The following is a 23840-nucleotide window of genomic DNA, read 5'->3' on the forward strand; positions in this document are numbered from 1 at the left end:
GTAGAGAAGAAGCAATTCCTGAATCTGTGCCAAGTGGTTTCAAGCTCTTGTCTTCTGCCCGACAGGTGAGGGGGAGAAGAAGGAATGACTGGGGTGAAAAGGCTCCTTGATTACTTTGGCTGCTTTCCTGAAGGACCTTCTCCATGCTGTAAAACTATGACTCTACACAAATCAGTACTCAAAGGAGCCAGTGCTGCTTGCATTTTGATTTGAAATGGAATCTGGCACACACCCCAAAATGCACCTGCTAAATAGGTAAATAGGTTAAGTTTTGTTCTGTTCAGTCACAGTAACTTTTGCGCAAAGGTGAAATATTTTACGAGACCCATATTTGTTCGATCTCATCATGAACAAACAGTTTAGATACATAGAAGGGTTTTGAACCTATTGCACAATGTCATTCCACATTCCTGGTTACGACTAAGCAAGCAAAACAATGCTGATGGATTCCTCTATTAAACATACTTGAATGAGTGAATGTTTTTTTTATCTTGCTCCCATTGTACAGTAAAAGTGTCTTTGGCAATATGAATGGGTTAATGTTTCTGATCCCAATTGATTTTGTCCACTTTACACAGGAATTACACAATTTTTAATCAATGCACTGTGAATGCACTTTTTGCACCTTCTCTAGGATACCTTAAATCTAACCTTCCCATTATGCAGTTCACCATAATAAAATATTTTCATAATGAAAAAATATTTCTATTCATTTTTCAAAGAAAGCTTTGCAGCATTTTGACATATGTCAAAAGAAAACATAAGGGCATCCAACTCAGTTAATTAAAATAATCCAGGTATTACTTACAAACCTAAATATTCCATGCTTATTACTCCCTCCAGCTAATAATCAGGCATATTATTTTAAATTAAACCAAAGGTTTTACATTTAATTGTCTCGTACAAAATGACAAGTGAAACGTTGCAGGGCAAAATCATGTCACTTTGGTATTAAGGCCTGAGAGTAAAGCACCTAATCCTAGGTGTCGTCTTAAGTTAGTTTCAGTTACTGAACACCAAACTGTAAGATAATACAGAACTCAAATCTAGTTTTATGGGGTTGGACTAACTAATTTGAAGTGTTTTTATCAACTGAACTGCTCTAAAGAGTGAATATGGCAATTTGCCCAAAACGTTGATGCTTACTTAATACATAAGTGGAACACAAGTTAAGATACAAAATGTGTTCATTGTGGCTTCTTTGCAAAATTAGTAGAAATTTCCATGCACTTCATTTCCTTGTATGGCAAATGCTTTGCTTATTTCTCTACAATTGAAAGGAGAAAACAAACAATGCAAAAGCATTTTGAATTAGGATGCTCAAAATCAGAATGCTGCTCTGGCAGAGTCCATATCAAAAAACAAAAAAACAAAAAAACAAAAAAAAAAATTACCTTTGCATTTAGTAAATGTTTTAAACTACTGCCCCAAAAATAAATATTATGCTCCAGATTTTTAATCTAAGAAGTTTGCCCAAATAAATCGCCTTGGACATTTCAAGACGCCAGTCAGACCAACAGCAAAGCTGTACAGCTGGGAGTTGTTCAGCAGTAATTGCAAAGTGGTACAGCTTTAAAAATTCAAGTCACACATAATATTTTTATAGAAAGAATGGCTTTGACAAAATTTAAGTTACTCTACATCAATTAGATCTCCAACGACTGCAGCAGTGCCCTCTATTGAAGAGCACAGAAGTACTGAGAGCAAGGTCTGGATTTCTACTTTTAATTCTGTATGTGGGATGCAAGTGGTTGCTGTCAACTTTACATGGCAAGGTTGGCGAACCCTTAAAACCACAAATTCCAGGTCATAATCTTGGCAGTTTAAAAGGTTGTAGTTTAGAATGCGCTTCATATGTTCCAGTCATTGCAGTCATACGAGTAACTAAGACAACTTTGTTCCGTTCTTTTTTTAAAGTAAAGTTTGGCATCAAGACAACACAATGTATGTTTTTCCAAAACAAAACAAAAATGCCAAGAGAGCCAAACAACTCAGGATATATGGCTCCATCTTCTGCTTGGTAACACTTTTGTTCCATTCCCTAAACTTACATATTTATTTTCAGAGTTACCTCTGGAGTAAATCAACTCCCAAGCAAGTGACTTGTACAAAATATATTTTGCCCTACTTAACATTTTCTGGTGTTAACAAGTTTGACATTGATTGGCTGCTATTGGAATGATTGGACTAAACTACATATGGCCAATATGACAGGTGGAGGCATGACCATTCTTTCCACAGAGTTGCATGGATATAACATTTATACCAATGGGCATGACAAAATTCACATCTCAAGAAACCGCAAAAAAACAAATTAACTCTTCTTTCCCCTACACCATCAAGAATAAAACACAGTAATGTGAAAGTTTTGGACCGTTTCACATCAGTCTGGACATTCAACGAGTCAACTTCAAGAGCGAGTTGTGTTTATAGATCCAACATAAATTGCAATTTACACACACAAATGCTGTAGGGACACAAGACCATAATATCCCAAAGAGCAATTGTTGTCATTCCTGGAACTACATTTTAATAACTTTGTGTAAAACTCGGATGTCACCAAGTCCCATTATTTACCTTCATGTATATCTTCACTCTCCAGACACATCCTGGATTCCATGAAAGTCCCTAATCTCATAGAAACATAGCTTTACCGAAGGCACTAAATTTCTCTGAAATTATCAGGTCACCAATATCAGCTTCTTTTACTTTCCTCCCAATCCAAAAGGCTGGACAGGCTTCCTTCACGCACCACCTGATTTTGGACATTCCAGTTCAGTTATAGTTGACTCTTCAGGCATTGCTGAATTTTGCTACAACAGGCCCAGTTATTGGTGTCCCGTGCAACTAATAATACTTTGCCTTTTGCAGTTCGCTACAATTTCTAGGATCAAATATTTAATGATGTTGACCTGACAGTCTATTTGCTCCAATTTTAGATTAAAAATGTGAGATTAATAAATGTGATTAATAAACTGAGATCATTAAAAAAAATTAAATGGCTGTAATGCATTTGTTAGGTGTGTATATCATGCTCCCATTTACTTCAACCGAACAAAAATCACATACAATATTTTAAACCATTACCCCAAAATACAGTTGGCTCTGGCAACAGGAACAGTCGGAAACATTTTTTGTATAAATATTAGCTCTCAATGTCAAAAGTGCACCCAAATTTGCTATAAAACATAACGACACATTTCATTGCGAATTCCTGTTCAAAAGCTCACATGGTTTATGAGTTAACATATACCAGCAAAGTTTCAAAATTCCAATTATCAACTGATTCAACTTAAACCAATGACATTTAAAAATATAATTCTATTCCAACAGCCCATCTGCAGGAACAGAAATACAAGTTTAAATACTCAACAAGAAAAAGTGATCAACAAGCCACATTATCTGAAAACAGCAATAGCTGTCCTCAAACTGTCCAGAGATGGATGGACTGCAGGGCTAATCCTAACAAACTGTACTTTAAACGCAACAGCTACATCATTTTGATATAATTTTAATCCAGGTCTCGCAATGCTCGTTAGAATTAGTCAGCCATAGTGAAAATGTAAGGGTGTTTTCTTTAAACTCAGCTTAATCTGGGTAATAATTATTTCAAACAAAGAGCTTTTGCTAAGAAGAATAACTTTACACAAATAAAACATCTGCAATTTCAAATAACTAGTAAAAATGCTTCATGAACATATTGAGCACTACTCAAAAATAGAAATAACAAACATGTATTAAAATTGAACATAAATTATGTAGCTATGCAATGACAACAATTAATCAGTGTTAATCCCAGCTCGTTTACAAATGTTCTCTCCAATTTGCCTTCTATTTAAATAAACAGTTTAGAAATGCACTTTTTCCTCCCTTACTGTGCATGAGAATAGTTGTTGATAGAAGCCCGGCAAGCATTACTCAATTCATTATATCTACTTCATGCATTATCAGTCCTTTATTTGTATCCGATTCATTCCTTGTCCAGTATCATGCTAACTAACAAAGCTGAATTCAGCATTTGCTAAATTTTAAGCCCACATCAAAACCATCTGATAGTTCTAACTTTGAATGGATACAGCATTCACCCAATCAGGGTACTGCATTACAATTATGTGCTTCTGATGTTGAAATATAATAATAATAAGAAGAAGAAGATGAACAAGTGCATTACAGCAAGTGGCAAATATTGGGGAACACGTGTACCAACACACTCCTCTATCCCGCTAAGATAAGACATTTAGAACTTCATCCCTTCATATGACAAGGATTTGCTTCACTCCTACAGGGCAGAGTTATTTTTCCATCTTTCATTTAATCCCAGCTATTTTTTCTTAAATAGCAAGTTTTATTAATCTACAGTTGTGTACCTGAGAAAAGATGGTGATTCAGACAAACCAACTGCAGTGCAATTTCGAATCACTGTATTTAAAACAAAATAATGAGACCAATTTACATTGATTTATATCATCCCTGTCCTTCCCTCACCCCTTCTCCACAATTATTGCATCTAACAATCATTCAAAAGTACTTATCTACCAATAGATATGGCTCTGCTCACAAAAGTGCTTAAAACTTAAAATTGGTCTAATTATTGGTCCAAAGAATCTTAAAACTTATCTAAGTACATAAAGTATTATCATAACAAAAACTATATTTGTCCATGTTATCACTTGGTCAAAATATGGTTTGACAATTTAAAATAATCTAAAATTTAAAACAATCCCCAATACTTCAAATTTGCAGGAGAGGAGGTTCAGTTGAATCCCAATTTATTCAACATGGCCGATTAAAAATTTTTTGGGAAATATACTACAGATGGGACAATTATTAAGCACTGCACATTGATCCTATGATTAAACAAAGTAGTGCATCACAGGAGGCTGCCTTTTGAATAATTTTCATCTTCACCCTCAATTTGTACCATGTGCCAAATTGCATGCACAGATTTTGCAAATACAAAACATTACTTATACTGTCTTTCAGCTTTTTCACAAGAACACTGAATCTTTAATGACATGTATTTTTCTAAAATGGCATAGCAAAATGGAATGGACATTCTTAAAAAGGTATTCCATAATTTCTGCTTTTATCTTAAGAATGTTAATGAAGAATTGGCTCTCTCTCATGTGCTTCCTACCTTTTAATCATTTCAGTTTGATTATTCTAGTTGCTTTGAAGGGAAAGGGATACAGGTCTGAGGTCTGTAAACTGCAAAGTATCAAGTAGAATTGGCTTCAGATGTAAAATATTAACACATTTAAGACTTGAAATGTTTACATAAATTATATAAAGTAAGATCCTAAATTGACTAAATGAAATATGGAAGTCATGTGGCTACACGCAAATCAAATATAACCCAAATTCAACCTGCCTCATCTCCCATTTCTTTCCATGGTGTTGGGGACCCCAGTTTGAAGAGCAGTGGGATCTAGCAGTGTGGCCCCAGTCCCTACCCATATCTTTTTTTTCCACCAGCTTATCACTCTCCTCTGATGCTCAGCCATCTTTCCTCAGCACAGGCCCCAATGAGTTCCTAACCCATTATGATGTCTTACTCTTCTTCCATTACCTCTGCCTCCATGCCAATTTCTTTGGCAAGGAGTCCTGGCTCACCACTGATGAACATTTTTCGCATTTCCAACACTTACTGACTCTTCCTCTTGAACATCCCCTGCCTGCCAGCCACCTACCCTCATCGACCCTTGTATTTTTAGCTGCCACTGTGACATTTACAGTCTTGACTTCTCCAGTCCCCTCCCCAATCCAATCACAGCCCCTCTGAACACACTGCCTCTACTCACTGTGCTCCAATCCCAACCTCAAACTTGCAGGAAAGGGTGATGCTGTTGTAGTCTGGTGGAGTGAGGTTAGGGCAGCATTCTTTGACACCATCCCTTCACCACAACCCCAACGACAAATATCGGCCACTGTCTCCCAAACCATCACAGATCTCATCAGTCCCCACGATCTTACCTCCACAGCCTCCAATGCGAGGCTTCTCGCTTCTATATTCTACCCAAAATCCACAGACAGGACTTCTGATCTGGGAAACCTCAGACAAGCTCTTTCACCTCAACAACTTTGAATTCCTTGGCACCCACCACTGCACCATTAACATGGACATCCAATTCCCTTTAGTCTTTCATTTCCCATCAAGAAGCTCAGGACCACTCATTTCATCCTAAAACAGCAGCCCAACCAGTTCTCCTCGTCTAACACTCTCCCTCATGTCTCTTATGGCACGTTGGCCTGCATAACGAGAGGATTTCGCTATAGGAGTAAAGAGGTTCTTCTGCAGTTATATAGGGCGCTGGTAAGACAACATCTGGAGTATTGTGTATAGTTTTGGTCTCCTAATTTGAGGAAGGACATCCTTGTAATTGAGGCAGTGCAGCGTAGGTTCACGAGATTGATCACTGGGATGGCGGGACTGTCATATGAGGAAAGATTGAAAAGACTAGGCTTGTATTCACTGGAGTTTAGAAGGATGAGAGGGGATCTTATAGAGACATATAAAATTATAAAAGGACTGGACAAGCTAGATGCAGGAAAAATATTCCCAATGTTGGGGAAGTCCAGAACCAGGGGCCACAGTCTTAGAATAAAGGGGAGGCCATTTAAAACTGAAGTGAGAAAGAACTTTTTCACCCAGAGAGTTGTGAATTTGTGGAATTCTCTGCCACAGAAGGCAGGAGGCCAAATCACTGGATGAATTTAAGAGAGAGTTAGATAGAGCTCTGGGGGCTAGTGGAATCAAGGGATATGGGTAGAAGTTGGGCACAGGTTACTGATTGTGGATGATCAGCCATGATCACAATGAATGGCGGTGCTGGCTCGAAGGGCCGAATGGCTTCATCCTGCACCTATTTTCTATGTTTATCTCCCATTTGTCCACCATCGTTCGTTTTGATTCCCCACCTTTCTTTTTAAAAAAAAATCAAATTCTACCCTTTGCACCCCTTGTTTTTGCCATGTCACCTCCAGCCTTGGCTATCTCCACTTTTTCTCTCTCCCTGACTCAATTACCAATCACCTCTTCCTTACCCAGGCTTGCCTAATGCTTACCAGCCTTTGACCCACCTCTTCCCCTTATCCTTTTCAACCAGCTATCCTCCTCTACTCCATCAGTTCTAAAAAAGAGCCTGACCTGAAATGTGATCTTCCCATTTCCCTCCTCAGCCTCTGTCTGACCTGCTCAATTCCTCCGGCAGTTTGTACTTTACTCAAGATTCCAGCATCAGCAGTCTATCTCTCCATTTTGATTCTTGTTGCTATTAACCCACACTGCGGGATCATTTAGTGTACTTAATTAATCTGAGCTTGTCTTGGGATGTGGGAGGAAACCAGAGCATCCAGAGCAGACTCGTATGTTCATGAAGAGAATGTGCAAACTCTGCACAGATAGCACCCAAGCTAGGATCAAACCCAGGTCCTTGGTGCTATGAGACAGCAATATTAACAGCTGTGCCACTGAACACCAATATCTCCAAAGTCTGACAACATTACTCTTGTTAACACAAAAACAGCTCAGTTTAGAAATTCTGTATCTTTCAGAAATACCTTCAACATTGTGTTTCAGTCATACAATTAGTATCAGCCTTGCACAGATATCCGAAATGCAGGTATAAATAATATTGGAAGTGAATCAAAGCTCCCAGAAGAGGCAATTTCTGAAGTAAAACTGGTAGTCACCTCCTACAAGGCATCTACTGTCAGTGTGCATGAACTCTCTGCCTAGCTTAATCCAACAAGGCCTTTGAGGCTAATTAAGGAGGGTCTTTCTTTGCCCCTAGCTCCTTGTTCGTTGGTTATGTCCTCTAGACAAGAAAAATGCCAATCCTATTTGAGTACAGCTGTCATACAAGAAAGCATCATTACCACTGCCTTGTTACATCCATTTCTCCCTCCCCCATCCCAAATAGCTACCATCACACCACCAACCCCAACAGGCGGGCTGGCATTGTTCTGCTAGAGTTGTGTCAATTCAGACAATTGTGTCAAGCTAACATAAAAGAGAGGTAAGGGGGGAATACAATATGACAGGGCATTTTTGATACTGCACACAATTAGTTGCAGCAGCAATTACTGACATTAACAGGGTATTTGTACTTATCGTCTGTGAAGATCAAATGATTAAATACTAGTGAATGGATGCAGTGATATGTTCACATCTCTATTCATACGATCTGAGTTCTTCCATTTGAGTTTTCATCTGTGCACTGTTAAAGTGAAAAGAATAAGGGGGGAAGCAAGTTTGCCAGAAGCAGGAAACACAATTAGTTGTATTGATTTTTAAACAGCTTGATTAATTTACTTTGGCTAGGTTAGCTCAACTCAATCTGTGAGCAAAGTGCTTCCAACAGATATATTTATCAAGTCACAAGTTATTTTGTTTGTGGACATATCATATCTTTCCCCTAAAATTATCTGTGGCAAACTGGCCAAATAACTAGTAAGCTTAAACCCTGCTGAGCCTTCTGACTCTGTACAACTGTAAAGATTTCTGTTTGCAAATATAGCTTAACAATATTGCTGCTGCTATTCTTTCCACTTTAACAGTGCACAGATGAAAACTCAAATGGAAGAACTCAGATCGTATGAATAGAGATGTGAACATATCACTGCATCCATTCACTAGTATTTAATCATTTGATCTTCACAGATGATAAGTACAAATACCCTGTTAATGTCAGTAATTGCTGCTGCAATTAATTGTGTGCAGTATCAAAAATGCCCTGTCATATTATATTTCAACCTCTACAATAAAAATGAATTTGGCCAAGGGGAAAATAAACACAGAAATACAAGCATAAATAATTTGTCTCAAAATTCTTCTCAGGATTATCTAGGTTACTGGCAATGATACAGTGGCCTTTCATACAGGACTTGGTACTTTAATGTCAAGCTCCAGGATGGTAAAAGTGAATCAAATGCAGCAATGCAGTTAAGCGACACCCTGACAGAACACTAACACAAAGCTCAGCTGTTTTAAGGAGACTTGCTGCTGTGACATTATCAGGGGCTGAGACATGACACCCCCATCCCCCTCCCAACACCACCAGCTCCCTTCACTGCTTGTGTAATCTTAGCTGAATAATGTACCCAGCCAAGTCCCATTGGGATGTGAAGGCCGGGAAAATATTATATAGGTGGTGTTAATTCCTATTACACTGGATCTGGTAACAGTATGCAAATAAAAATAGTGGCTACAAATAGGCCACTGTTCTGATGCAACTGCATAGTTAAATTTTAACTCTTGGAGAGGTCTTAGTGAAATACACTTGACTTTTGTTGGACTTTTGCTCCATGCGCTATTGTCTTCTCAAATATGAGTGACATCATTTGCAAGGACTCTGATGTCTGTACATCTTCAGAATGCAAATGATATTCTTGCCAGCAATAGAGCGCTAGTTCCCAATCTGGAGCATGGCTGTAATTTTTCTTGCAAAAATAAAACTGACTACGCTTCATATTTTAATGCTTTTGGATCAATATCGCAGCTTTAACAAATATCTTTGCAGATACTGGTCAACAGCAAGACAGCAAACCAGTCCCCATTGAAATTGATCGGATTAAGATGTAATGCATTGCTTTAAATGGGTACATCAACTATTTTTAAATTGCTCTCAACACATCTTACTGCTTTGAATCACCAAGAATAAAATGAAGGTTAAAAAGGGTTGCTGCAGAAATAGCTGTTGTCTCTATAATCTCACCTAAAAATCCCTAGACACTGCAATGTGATCTGTGGTGAGCCAAAGGGAGCAGCAGCCAGAAAGTGGGTGGGAGTGTGGGGGTGGGGTGGGGGTAAGGAAAGTCTGGCCAAACTCTTATCCTTACAATCACATCCAGAAGTCCCAAGCTAGCAGGATTTCATGGTCTGTACAGCACTCTATTGGGAAGAGACTGGCCAGTGGATCAGGGTAGTGCTGAGTTCACACCGATTATGCATTCAAAGCTCATAAAGCATACCAGAGCGTCCAACAGAAATGATGCCAAGTTCAAGCAGACTCATGTTTCTTTTCGATAAATATTAAAGTGGAAAATCTGCTGAAACTCCTCCTCCCCCACCCCATCATTACCCTCAATCCCTATGTGAACATGGTTAGATCCTTGCCCTCTTCATTGTCTCCTATTCTGCTGGCATTCTTTGTCTAAAAGTCAGCAGTTCCATTTTATTGAAAGGAGCATTATTAAACTTTTATCTTCTCATTATTGACTCCAATACAACCCTAATATCTTAGAAACTTTCAAAATTAATCCCTTCCAACCCCAGACTGCCTACAAAATGGATATTCTGACAGTAGGATGCCTATTTTGAAATCAAATTATATGCCACTTTTCACTCACACAAAAAAATCTGTGAACAGCTTAACTGTAAATTTAACTCGATATTCCATTGCCAACGGGTCAGCGATGCTAATTAGGCCTTTTTTTAAAAATTCAACCATATAATCTAGTAATTAGGGTGAACGCTCCTCTTAATCTCCTGCAAAATTTATCACTCAATGTTCCCCTTATCTTTTCCTTATCCAAAAATAAAACAGACTCTCACAGCATTAGTCTTTAGAAATAATGCTTAAATTCTACCATGCAGACACTTTTAAATTCTATATTCAGGACTGATATGGCTAACAAAGAGCTCCTCTTATCGTTCATGCTGTTCACACAATTCCTTTGCACGCAAAACTTTCCCTCTCCTGCTTATGATAAGAGGTATGCTGCCATCCCACAGAGACCAGTTTATACTGTCCAAAGGCTGCTTTTAAAGTATGAATTATCCAAGCAACTCTAAATTCAAAATATATTTCCTACTCAAGTTATTGCTACAAAGTTTCACACAGCATATGTTAATTCCAATATGAATGCCTTGTGTCATTTCAGGAGTGGGGAAGTGTCTGTACAGGTTCTATTTCAATATCCAATAATCCAAAAGCCTTTTCAAGGAATAAACGATAAAAATCAACGTAAACCTCAGAAGAATGGGAAACAGGCCCGACCAGCAATAGACAGTACACTGCAAAGGCTATGAACAGACCAGTCAAATCACAAAGGAACAAAGAGGGAAAGAAAACCCCAACAAACTCAAGCTTTAAGTAGTCTAAGATTGCACGAACAAACAGACCAAGGAGGTAAAATATGAAGACGTGTTACCTGGAGGATCCATTTCAATGTAGAATATTAACTCTGTTGAATAGGGCATCATCACTTCTCTCCAGTCTGCATCAGATTTGTCCATATTCCAAACTGTGTTGTACATTGTCTACGCAGTATTAATATTTACTCTTTTATATAAAATGCTATTATACAGCTTCCACTTTACAATATTTCTTAAAGCCTAGTTCAGATGTGCTCTTCAAAGGAACCCCTATGTCTGATTTTTTTTTTTTTTGCTGTTATATTTCTTGCTGACTTTAAATGCTCGTGATTCAAATGAGGGAGAATGGACGAGAATAGTTTAACAGTCATGGGATGAATGTAGAAACCAGCTCTACGATTCTGGACTTCCTTGAAGCAAGAGGCTAGACTTCATTTTAACAGTTAAAGGGGGGGCTGACCAGTAACCTTTGACATCACAAGGCAGTGCCACTGCAGGCAGGGGGGGGGGGGGGGGGGGTCAGAGCCAGCTCTGGGCTGCAAATTAAAACTGTCTGCAAAGGCAAAAGTCACCAGTAGCTCCTTTGCAACTAAATCAATGCAAAAGGTGCGTTCCAGCCGTGGCTTTAATCTCTGTTCTCGTCAGTGCTCCCCTTTGAATGAGAAAGCGAAATGTTTACATGCAGATAAAGCACATGTAGTTCAGCTTCCTGCCTTGTCATTTGCTCTCTCTCTCTCCCCCCCCCCCTCCTCCTCCTCCTCCTCCTCCTCCTCCGCCGCCGCCTCCCCCCTCTCCCCCCTCCGGCTCTCCCCTCAGTGGTACGGCCCAATGCCGGGTCTGTCCTCGCCAAGGGGCTGGTGCTGCGCCGCACGCAAACTCGGCGCTGCACAGCGAATGGGAACAGCACCAGCGCAACTGCTGCCAAGCTCGGCCTTTGTCTGCTCTCTCACAGGCTGCTGGAGCGCACCGTGCCACAGCCTCAGCAAACCCACTCCCAGCTGCCTGCCCAGCCGCTGGCTGATTGGCTCCACAGTTACTAAGAGGGACAAAGGAAAGGCTGATTTGAAATGCACAACTGAGATCTCTCTTTTCCTCTCACTCTCTCTCTCTCTCTCTCTCTCTCCCCCCTCCTCTCTCCCCTCCTCTCTCTCTCTCTCTCTCTCTCTCTCTCTCTCTCTCTCTCTCTCTCTCTCTCTCTCTCTCTCTCTCTCTCTCCCCTCCTCTCTCTCTCTCTCCCTCCTCTCTCTCTCTCCCCTCCTCTCTCCCCTCCTCTCTCTCCCCTCCTCTCCTCTCCTCTCTCTCTCCCCTCCTCTCTCCTCTTCTCTCTCCTCTTCTCTCTCTCTCCTTTCCTCTCTCTCTCTCCTTTCCTCTCTCTCTCTCTCCTCCTCCCTCCTCCTCTCTCTTTTTCTCTCTCCCCTCTCTCTCTCTTTTTCTCTCTCCCCTCTCTCTTTTTCTCCCTCCCCCTCTCTTTTTCTCCCTCCCTCTCTTATTTTCTCTCTCCCTCCCTCTCTTATTTTCTCTCCCTCCCTCTCTTTCTCTGCTCAGCTGCAAGGGGGAACTAACAGATGGCTGAAAATCTGAGTGATAAGCAAACTGAAATCACCCTCACCCATCCACCAATCCCCCCCCCCCCCCCCTTTGCTATTCATTGAACAGTGCTTCCTGCCATTGTGTGAGAGCTGTAAGGATACACATTTAGGAGACAATTACCTAAACCATATGACCAGAAATCAATAACCTATGTTCCAGATCGCTCAGGCACCGAGAATTCTAGCTGCTTGCAAAGCGAAGGAAGACAGGATTGGAATGCGAATATATGCAGACCTTAAATCCCCAGTGAATCCAACCATTGTTAACTCTTTCGCTTGCCAGACAAGAACATTTAAATCATTCTTGACAATTTACATTTAAAACAACGCCACACCACACTAAACAATTTACTGCAGACCTGGATACTTTGTAAGCTATCACCGATACAAAATACTGGTGCAGATGATGTCATTCTTGGATACAAGATATTTTTAATATAATTAACTACTTTGCCAAGTGTCCAACACTTCGTAGGCTACCATGAAAACAGAGAGGCTTCCCAATCCATTTTTAGAAAATGCTAAAATATTAACTACTATCACTACAAATTCTTGATTAACTTCAAATATTTATAATATTTAAAGTTATAGCTGAAAATCAGCATTTTAGTATTGTTTAACTTTCTCTAACTTTGTAAAAAAAAAAGAGTGCAGTCAAGTTTATATGCAGACAGAATACCACAATGGTGATCACAGTTTTAATGACTTGCTCCTTTAACAAAATGCCTCTAACATAATACTAATCTATATTTAGATTCACATTATTCATTCTTTGCCTTGTACAGTCACTGACATTTCACATCAATGAATAAAATATACAAAACAGCTACACTTAAGCAAAAACTTTGAACTGTTGATTGCAAGCTAATGAAATAAGGAATTGGTTCATTTTCACAGCAGCCATTTTGTCAGCAACTGTGTTATCAGTTCCATGCAAAGGGACAACTTTGGTTATTAAGCTTACGATTATTCAGTAGGCCAACATATAACTAGTCTGTATAAGAGCACTCTGTGCTGTTCAGCATTGTCAAAGCATATAACCTATTGAGGCAAAGGTAAAATAAATATCCAGTTTTTGAGTTCAACAAAGAATTTACGCACGGTATATTTTTATAAAGCAATAGTGATTCCAAACTTCAGATTGAACTCATTGTACTTAACAGGTTAGTAGTTTTGCTTTCAACTGGGGATATGATCATCCTCAATAATACCTCAATGATTCTCAACCAAACTCTTGTTGAAGCTCAAAGTGGGTCAAAAGAAACTTAAATTGGGTTACATTTTCCTACAAGTGTGAGGTAGATTCTGTGGTTTTACTCTTAACCCAGTTGGGTGCTGAGATAGTTAATAAAGAATTAAAATTTGATCTTTCTCAAACCATCCACTAGGTGGGGTATATGATCGTTGGCTTCTTACCACTGCAGCTCAAAAGATCCATGCTCTTCAGTACCAAGGATGATATTAGGGGAGAAATCTAGTCATCTACAAATGTTTCTTTTGAGATGATGGAAAATTGGGTATGATACAAATTGGAACAAATGGCAGATCACGGACCTCTAGCAATTTACCTTTGAACTGCATAAATTCTTCAAAATCAACATCTCCAGGGAATTGAGTAGTTACAATTCTCAACCTTTTTAAATCTTACTGGCAAAGTTACCTGAATAGTGCAACTATTCCTGAAGGATCTTTAGGTCTATTGACTAGCATAAAATTAAAATGCATCTCACGTTTTCCCTAGAAATTTTACCGTGTCATGAGACAATCTTGGACAATTATACATCAGATAAAATTGGTCTTCTTAGATAAACAGTATAACATATCAATATTTAAAATCGGGTTTAAAAAAGAATCAACATGGAGCTAAATACATCTTGTCCCGGACCTCATATTTGCAGTAACACAAACCTCACGCGAAGGTCAATTCAGCAACAGTGCCCTACTTCGAATTATGCATATGTCAAGAGTGTTTAATTGTCAGATGTACCAAAAGTGGAACAATAATGGGAATTCTTACTTGTAGCAGCGTAACAGGTCTGCAAGCACAGTCCTCATAGATAACATAATAAACAACAAAAAAAGTTAAATAAATAAATAAATCCAAATTCACAAATTCAAATCAAAGCCATCTACAGGCTATTGTCCAGTCATTTGTACATAAGAAAATATATAAATTAAGTAAGTAATAAGGAATTAAATTGGCACAAATATAATATAAAACGATTTTAAGCATTGATATAACCAATTGGGGCTTAGTTTTGGAACAGAAAATGATAATACAAAAGTCATTGGTGGAAATAAATTAACATTTTAATATTATTTTTAAAAGTCTTAATATTTTAATAATACTAAAGTATTCTACAAGACAATTATGAGAAGTAGTTTTATGTGATTATCAGGATGCAAAAATGCTGCACTGTGTTGGGTTGATAACTGGGATCAATAATGTATTAATCACATTAGCCTGAACTACCTCTGTGAGTTATGGAAATCCCTAGTTCTAGCTGCTGCATACTTAGCTTAGCAGCACCAGCTTCAACCAACATGGTGATGTCATGCTCAACTGCAATGTGACCTGTTCTTGCCTGATGCAACAGTCTGCCAATCATTTTAAGCAAGTCATTCTTATTCCAAGCTATTATCAGCTGCAAGCACTGTCCTACCTCCAGTGTAAAGAATGAATTAGGTTTCGTGAAGCAAAGAAAGAAAATTATAATATACGGCTTCATTCTATTCTTAACAAAGCCAGCTGCAATATCAGAATAATTCTGACAGGTCACAATATTTTCCTTTTGTTCCACTTATATACCACTTTTCATCATCCCTTTCCCTCACAATAATTCTCACCCTTAGAGTTTCACAGGCTGTGTGAATGTCAACCTATTTCTTTCTGCTGCGAGACAAATTCTGCATTATTACTAACCTAAGCGATATCTTAGGCTACAGTGCCTTGCTTTCATAATTCTACAGTCATGGACCAATAGAATAATGCGGCATGGAAACATGCCCTTCAGCCCAACTTGTCCATGCAGACCAAGGAACCCATCTAGAAACCCCATCAAAGCTGGTATCAGTTTCATGTTAGGCCCATATCCTCTAAACCTTTCCGATACTTGTTCAAATGTCTATATCGTACAATAAGAACACAACAATGTTGTTATTATACTTGCATCAACTACTTTCTCTGGTACCTCGTTTCATAAATGCACTGCCCTCTGTGTGAAGATGTTGTCCCTCTGACTTTAAACCAAGGCCCTTTAGTTTTTTTATTTCTCTTGCATGGGAAAAAGACTGGGAAAAGGAAATAAATAAATCAGCATGAACTGAGAATGCTGATGTTCAAGATAGGTACTGAGTTCAGTGTCATTCAAAAATCCTGCTAAAGGAATGCAGAAGTAGAATTAGCAAATAAATATATGCATAAACAAGTAACTACCCATGCAAAACTGAAGGTCCTAGGATTAATCCATGCTGAGAACTAGATGCAGCAAGGGCAGGAAAGGTGTTACATCTATATACTAAAACTCTTCTGTTCCTGAATTACAGCCAAAACGGTAGCACAACAATTTTAGGCCCACCTTTCTCACCGTTGTCCCATTGGTGCTAATGGAAGAAGTTTCATTGAAATCGATGTTATATTTTTTAAGTTATTCACATTTTAAAGTTTAAATCTATCCTAGGGAGGGAGGTAGGGAGGAGGGATGGAGTGGGGGGGAGAGGAAGGGGGGAGGGGAAGGGGGAGGGGAAGGGGGGAGGAGGGCGAGGGGGGAGGGCGAGGGGGGAGGGCGAGGGGGAGGGGAGGAGGGGGGGAAGGGGAGGAGAGGGTGCTGCACCAATGCAGGAATGGTTTGGGCCCAACAGGTCCACTTGGTCTGGTTTGTAATGAAGATGGAAAAATAAACAACCAAAGTTTCTACTTTCTAATAATCTTGCTGCAACAAATTAATCTAGTCCCACAGCAGACAGATACACAGTGTGGGTATCAAATTTGTAGCACTGCTATTTACTGCTAAAAAAAGACACAAAGTGCCAGAGTAACTCTTGGGGTCAGGCAGCATCTCTGGAGATTATGAACAGGTGACCTTTTGGGTTGTGACCTTTCAGTTTTTCCAGTCTGAAGAAGGGTTCCAACCCGAAACATCACTTATCTATTTTTTCCAGAGTCGATGCCAAACTCATTGAATTACTCCAGCACTTTTTGTTTTATTTTGTAAACCAGCATCCACAGCTCCTTGTTTCTACCCTGAATTTTACTGCCACGTGAATGTGTGCATATGTGTGTGTGCATGTGTATGTGTGTGATTCCATTGATATGTGGGTTGGTAGGTTAATTGGCCTTGCTCTATTAAGAATTCCATGCAAGACAACCTACTTTCCCAGAGTTCGCCCAAGATCATCCTTGATTCCTGAGCCTGAAGACTGAGATTTAACAGATTCTTGTTTTCAACAGTGAGAGCGGATGGTGTTGTGGGAAGATGCCATACCATCACCAATTCCAACCCTGTTATATTTAGACATATATTGTCTTGCATATTAGCAAGAGGCCTTTCAGCTCTCTATGCCAGAACTCAGATTAATCCCATCTGTTTCATTCCTCCACTTCTCCCTCAGATGTTATCAACTTCACCATGACTCTCTTGCCACCAACAAACACTCAGATAATTTATAGCAGCTAATTAACCTACCTTCCAGCAAATCAATGGGATTACATATACATTAGGGCAGGGTTTTTAATGAAGCAGTCCTTAATCAAGCTAGTTTTCATTATCAGTCGGCAACTCAAAATATGAACTAATCTAATAATGGCACATAAACTGTTGCAACATGTTACACATTTTACAAATTCAAATGAGAACCGTTAAACTTAATATACTCTGACCATGTTTTGGAGTTGGCAATGGAGAATGGGGCAACAAAATCCTGTAATCTTTTCTAATGTAGATGATGACTAGCAACAGCTTCCAAATCTCTTCTAGCTCTCTTTTAGCTTTCTTCCAATCACCCTCCCGCCTCCCAACCCATGCAGTCAGTCTGAGGAAGGGTCCCAACCCGAAATGTCACCTAACACATGTTTTCCAAGGATGTTGCCTGACCAGCTGAGTTACTCCAACACTTTATGTCTTCTTTTTTTGTAAACGGGCATCTGCAGTTCCTTGTTTCTTGCTTCCAAATCATTTTGTTATGATTAAAATTTGAAGCTAATTAAGAATGTGTGAGAGGTTTTCTTTTTATTGCTCAATAATAAAAGTTGTTTTATGAGTCAATTGGCTATAAGCGCTGTGCAGACTGTTTATCTCTGTTCGGTCCTGTTGAACTTGGTGCATTGTTAATGAGAATGTATAATTAACCTGAAAATATACCTTCAGCATTGGGCAGTCACTTATGAGGATGTAAAGAGAACCAACTGTGTGCTTAGAAACTGACAGTTTTATTTATCTCTCAGACTGGTAGATTATTAGTCGGCAATGTTTCTGAATTCCCCAGAATATCTCTTATCAACCAGTTACGAATTTTAATTCCACTTGATAGTGTGCATTGTCAATGTTCAGCATCATAACGGCCTATGGAAACTAAAAAAAATTCTGAGGACCGACTAACATTGATCTAATTTATCCAAAAAATATTGGATTGTTGCTTGTGCATTGTGAACAGAAATGTCAGATACTACAATATATTTGTCAAAAATTCTTATGAGTCTTTTTTTCCATTCAGCAAGTGCTTGGTGCGTGATTTTGAGAAGGTGTCACGATTGATTAAACAAAAACCACCTTGTGCCAAAGTTCAGACTGGGTAAATGGGGGTTGTCTCTCTTTCTCAGCCTTTGTCAGCATTGCTCTGAGGAGCTTTTCTTGGTTGACTGGGTCACAGTAAGCAGATGTGCTGCCATAAAGAAGAAGAAGATTGAAAGGACAAAAAAGGCATCACCTTTTCAAATTTGTCGCAACAAGTCAGACCACAAAGGATCGGCAAACTCTTTTACCATGAGTATGAGCCAACTCCTTTTACTTCATTAAACATTTGAATGCCATGTTTATTTAGAGATTACAAATTCTTTATCACTAAGCATCAATTCCATGCATTTGATTATTTGATTGTACGTTACTTTAAATATATATATATTACATCCATTATTTAATAATAATAATAATAATAATATTCATTTGTTGCTTGTGCATTGTGAACAGAAATGTCAGATACTACAATATATTTGTCAAAAATTCTTATGTTTTTTTTTCCATTCAGCAAGTGCTTGGTGCGTGATTTTGAGTAGGTGATAAATTCTTTATCGCTAAGCATCAATTCCATGCATTTGGTTATTTGATTGTACGTTACTTTAAATATATATATTTTACATCCATTATTTCACTCCTTTCTCCTTTCTCATTTCTATTCTTTTATGCTCCTTTAAGAGAATGCTCTGGAATACAGTTCTACAAATTGTCCAAGAATGTGAGAAAAAAATATATGCATAGAGACAAAATGCAAGAAAAAGTGTGTTACAAACAGTAGCTGCTGTAGAGAATACAGTAAGAGATAATGTATTTCTAAACACATCAACATTCATTCACTTAAAAGTATTTGCAAGAGAAATGTTAAATGACAACCCTGTCAACATTAATCTCAACATTTATCTTTATTCCATTAATAACGTGATTTTTATTCTTTACAATCAAATTGTAAGATTCTTACACATTCTATTGTGATTGCCAGCATTGTGGGAAGAAACTCACCAAAATTCGGAGTCCTGTTATGGCACTGTGAGAAGCTAAGATTGCTCATGTGTCAATTCTTTTTTTCCTTCTCCTCCCTCTCTTTCCCTTTCTTGTAGTAAAGTTTGAAATTGAACAGTCAGAAGTCTGGCTCATTAGAGACTTCCATTTTATTACTGACACAAAATAGAAGGAGTGATGATGGGGGTTGGTGAGTGTGCATTAATAGGGGGAGGAGAAGGGTTGAGGATATAATAAAACCCCAGTATCATCTGGTTTATAACCTGCCCCTGCACAGAATGACATTGAATAATATAGAAAAACCCATCCCCCATTCCTGCAGAACCAAGAAAAGCTACAGATAGGATTTGTAGACTCACTTTAATGCTGCAGGCAAGAGGCATCTAGCTGTGACTAAACAGTCTTTTCAAAGCTGCCTTTCATGAGGACTGTACATAGATCATTTAAGAAACCCATATATTATTTCAATTGGTTGTATATATGTACAGAAAAACAAAACTATACCATGTAATAAGAGACCTTTTAAATGGTTAGCAAGTCTTAGAAGGATAAATGCCTAAATATTAGATCACATAGCCCCCACCCATATCATGTAACTGGTTTTATTGCAAAGCGTTTCATCAATTATGAAGTTAGGCTGGGCACTTCCTCGTCAGCGCTCCCAACCTTTTTTTTGGTGACAGGCATGCACCCAATGATATGATTACTAATGTATTAGCCAATTTTGTCTATAACAGTGTAAACTGGAACTCAAAGCCCATTGTGGATCAGTCTCAGTAGGACAAGGGCTATAGTACATCTTTTATATACTAAAACTCTTGTTTGATTGTTTGTTTGTTCCTGAACTACAGCCAAATCAGTACACGATAGCGGGACAATTTTAGGCCCACCTTACTCACCGTCGTCCCTTTGGTGTTAATGGAAGAAGTTTCACTGAAATCGGTGTTATATTTTTAAAGTTATTCACATTTTAAAGTTTAAATCTATCTCCTAGGGAGGGGGTGGGAGGGAGGGGATGGGAGGGAGGGAGGGAGGGAGGGGGGTGGAGGAAGGGGGGGGAGGATAAGGGGGTTGATGGGGATGGAGTGGGGGGAAGGGGGGAGGGGAGGGGGAAGGGGGAGGGGGAGGGGAGGTGGGTGGAAGGGGGAGGGGGGAGGGGGGAGGGGGGAGGGGGAAGAGGGAAGAGGGGAGGGGGGAGGGGGGAGAGGGAAGAGGGGAGTGGGGAGGAGAGGGTGCTGCACCAATGCAGGAGAGGTTTGGGTCCAATGGGTCCACTTGGTCTAGTAGAGAATAAAACAGTACGGAACAGGACCATGCCCTTCGGCAGGCAATGAATGTGCTAAGTTAAACAAATCTCCTCTGCTTGCACATGATCCATACCCGTTCATTCCCTGCATTTCCATATGCCTATCTAAATGCCTCTTAAATGCCACTATCTTACCTACTTCCACAACATTCCTGGCAGCACATTCCAGACACCCATCACTCTCTGTGTAAAAACTTTGCTCCCACTCACATGATCTCTTTTAAACATTCCCCCACTGACCTTAAAGCTGTGCCCTCTGGTCTTTAACATTTCCACCCTGGGAAGAAAGTTCTGATCATCTATCCTATCAATGCCTCAGGTAATTTTATATATTTCTATCTAGTCTCGGTTCCACAATCCAACTCTCCTTATAACTAATACCCTCTAATCCAGGCAGTATTTTAGTAAACCTCTTCTGCACCCTCCAAACCGTCCACTATTTTCCAGTGACGGGGAGAGCAGAACTGCACACAATGCTCCAAATGCGGCATAACAAACATTTTAGAAAGATTCAACGCGATTTCCTGATTCTTATACTCAATGCCCTTATTGATGAAGGCAAGCACCTCTTTACCACTCTACCCACTTCTGTTGCCACTTTCAGTAAGCTATACACTTTAAGTATCCACATACCTAGGCTACTTTAAACTAGTTTGTTGCTTTCTTCACTATTTAAAGGGACACTCTGCTGACACTGAGATGGCTGACAGGGCATCTTCAGAACTGACTCCAAACTGTAGAATCATTTTTCACAGTGTGCAGAGCGCGCTTAAACTAACAGTGTTTTGTTTTCCTGTGTTTGTCTGTGAAAATGCTTGTTCCATCTGTGCCTCCGTGGTCACATTGTTACAGTCATGCCTGACCACTCAGACAGGTCGGAGATTTTGAGGCAAGAGGCTAGGGCTTGTGAGCAGTGAAAATTCTTGTCCCTGAGAATATACAGCAATAATGGTTCAATGGTACATTATTATCACATGTACCTAGATTCGGTGAGATTTCTTTTTTGCATACAGTTCAGTAAAATCTTACTATATATTTGCACAATCATACTTAAAGAAGAAAGAGTGTACTACCCTGAGGCAGTACACTAGAGTTGTCAGATTTCCGGCACCACCTTCCGAGGAGTTGGCTGCGCCTAACGGCTGCGGCTCTCTGGCAGTCTGTTGTCTTTTTTTCTTTTTTTTTGTTTGTGTCAGTGTTGGGATGGTTTTTGTTTCTGTTTTTGGCTGTGTATGTGTGGTGGGGGGGGGGGGGGGTGGGGGTGGGGTGGGGAACCTTTCTTTTATTAGGTCTCTTCCCCGGGGCGCAGCTCGCCCGCGGAGCCTTCCATCGCCCGGCGCGGCTCGGCTGCGGGACTTAACATCGCCGGCGCGGCTCGGCCGCGTGACGTTTCAGTGCCCGGTGCGGCTCGGCCGCTGGACTTAACATCGCCCGGTGCGGCCGTGGGACGTTTCAGTGCCCGGGGCGGCTTGGCCGCTGGACTTAACATCGCCAGCGCGGCTCGGCCGCGGGACGTTTCAGTGCCCGGTGCGGCTCGGCCACGGGACGTTTCAGTGCCCGGTGCGGCTCGGCTGTGGGACTTAACATCGCCGGCGTAGCTCGGCTGCGGGACGTTTCAGTGCCCGGTGCGGCTCGGCTGCGGGACGTTTCAGTGCCCGGTGCGGCTCGGCCGCGGGACGTTTCAGTGCCCGGCGCGGCTTGGCCGCTGGACTTAACATCGCCAGCGCGGCTCGGCCGCGGGACGTTTCGGTGCCCGGCGCGGCTCGGCCACGGGACGTTTCAGTGCCCGGTGCGGCTCGGCCGCTGGACTTAACATCGCCCGGTGTGGCCGTGGGACGTTTCGGTGCCCGGGGCGGCTCGGCCGCGGGGCCTTCCATCCCCTTGCGGGGGCTGTGCGTGTCGTTTGCCTCGGTTGGGGTCGAGCTGCCTGTCCGTGGGTGCGGGGGGAAGAGAGGGGAAGTTTTGTTGCCTCCATCACAGTGAGGGGGTGTTTGGAGTCACTGTGATGGATGTTTGTGTTGGGGTCGGGTGTCCTGTGTTCTTTTCTTTTTTGCTGTGTTTTGTGTGACTGCTGAAATTTCGTTCGGTGTAAAAAGCCGAGTGACAATAAAGTGTTGTTATGCTATGTTATGTTATGTTATAAGATTCGAGTCGAAAGTTGTTAAGAATGTAATGTTAACTTGGCCATAACTCACCTTCTTTATTTAGACAATAGAATCTGCAGACTTTTGTTTTGGCATATCACTTCCCAGCCTCTGATTCTACCCCTATCCACTCATCCTAGCTGGCTCCATCTGCTCATCATCCCTCTTCTCACCTGGTTTCTCCTATTACCGGTCAGATTCTGCTCACCCATCCCCCTCACAACTTTATACTGGCTGACTCTCCTCTGCATTCTCCGTACTGATGCAGAGTCTCAATCTGAAATGTTAACCATCCCTCAATGCTGTTTCTCCACCGAGTTTGTTTTCTTTTGGCTCCACCAGGTGCTCCTTGCCATGGTGCTGCTAAGTTTTGTGTGTGTGTGTGTGTGTGTGTATGTGTGTGCGCGCGCGTGCGTGCGTGCGTGCGTGCGTGCGTGCGTGTGTGTGTGTGTGTGTGTGTGTGTGTGTGCGCGCGCGTGCGTGCGTGCGTGCGTGCGTGCGTGTGTGTGTGTGTGTGTGTGTGTGTGTGTGTGCGTGCGCGTGTGCGTGTTTGTAACAAGTGAATGAAAGATATGCAAAAAGTAATAATGATAAAGGAAACAGACCATTGTTAGCTGTTTGCTATTTGGTCTGTTTCCTTTATCATTGTTAATTTTTTGCGAATCTTTCATTTATTTATTCTATGTCTCTACATCATCATCTATATCTCTTGTTTCCCTTTCCCGTGACTTTCAGTCCAAAGAAGGGTCATGACCCGAAACATCACCCACTCCTTCTCTCCAGAGATGCTGCCTGTCCCGCTGAGTTATTCCAGCATTTTGTGTCTATCGTCGGTTTAAACCAGCATCTACAGATCTGCAGATCCCTCGTACACACTTAATCTTTTGATCTTTAGTCTAAGATCTTATTCCATTTGCGATAAAGGCCAACATTCATACTTGGTTTCTGTTCCTGGGTGTTATCTTCACTGAT

The 23840-nt window shown here is 40.5% G+C and overlaps 1 protein-coding gene across 3 annotated transcripts in view; it reads right to left on the reverse strand.

The window, feature by feature from the left end:
- Positions 1-23840, reverse strand: part of pik3r3b (phosphoinositide-3-kinase, regulatory subunit 3b (gamma)) — a 515510-nt gene that overhangs the window by 59946 nt on the left and 431724 nt on the right. Inside the window, exon 1 of one of the 3 annotated variants that reach the window (XM_078408496.1) lies at positions 11155-11823. The exons of the other annotated variants lie outside the window; for them this stretch is intronic. Within the exon in view, the coding sequence (XP_078264622.1) occupies positions 11155-11260 (106 nt within the window). The 5' untranslated portion in view covers positions 11261-11823. Of the gene's footprint in view, positions 1-11154; positions 11824-23840 lie in introns of those variants that run through there. 3 annotated transcript variants of the gene reach the window in all.

Source organism: Rhinoraja longicauda, chromosome 11 (assembly GCF_053455715.1).
Source record: "Rhinoraja longicauda isolate Sanriku21f chromosome 11, sRhiLon1.1, whole genome shotgun sequence".
In the NCBI taxonomy this organism is placed as follows: Eukaryota; Metazoa; Chordata; class Chondrichthyes; order Rajiformes; family Arhynchobatidae; genus Rhinoraja; species Rhinoraja longicauda.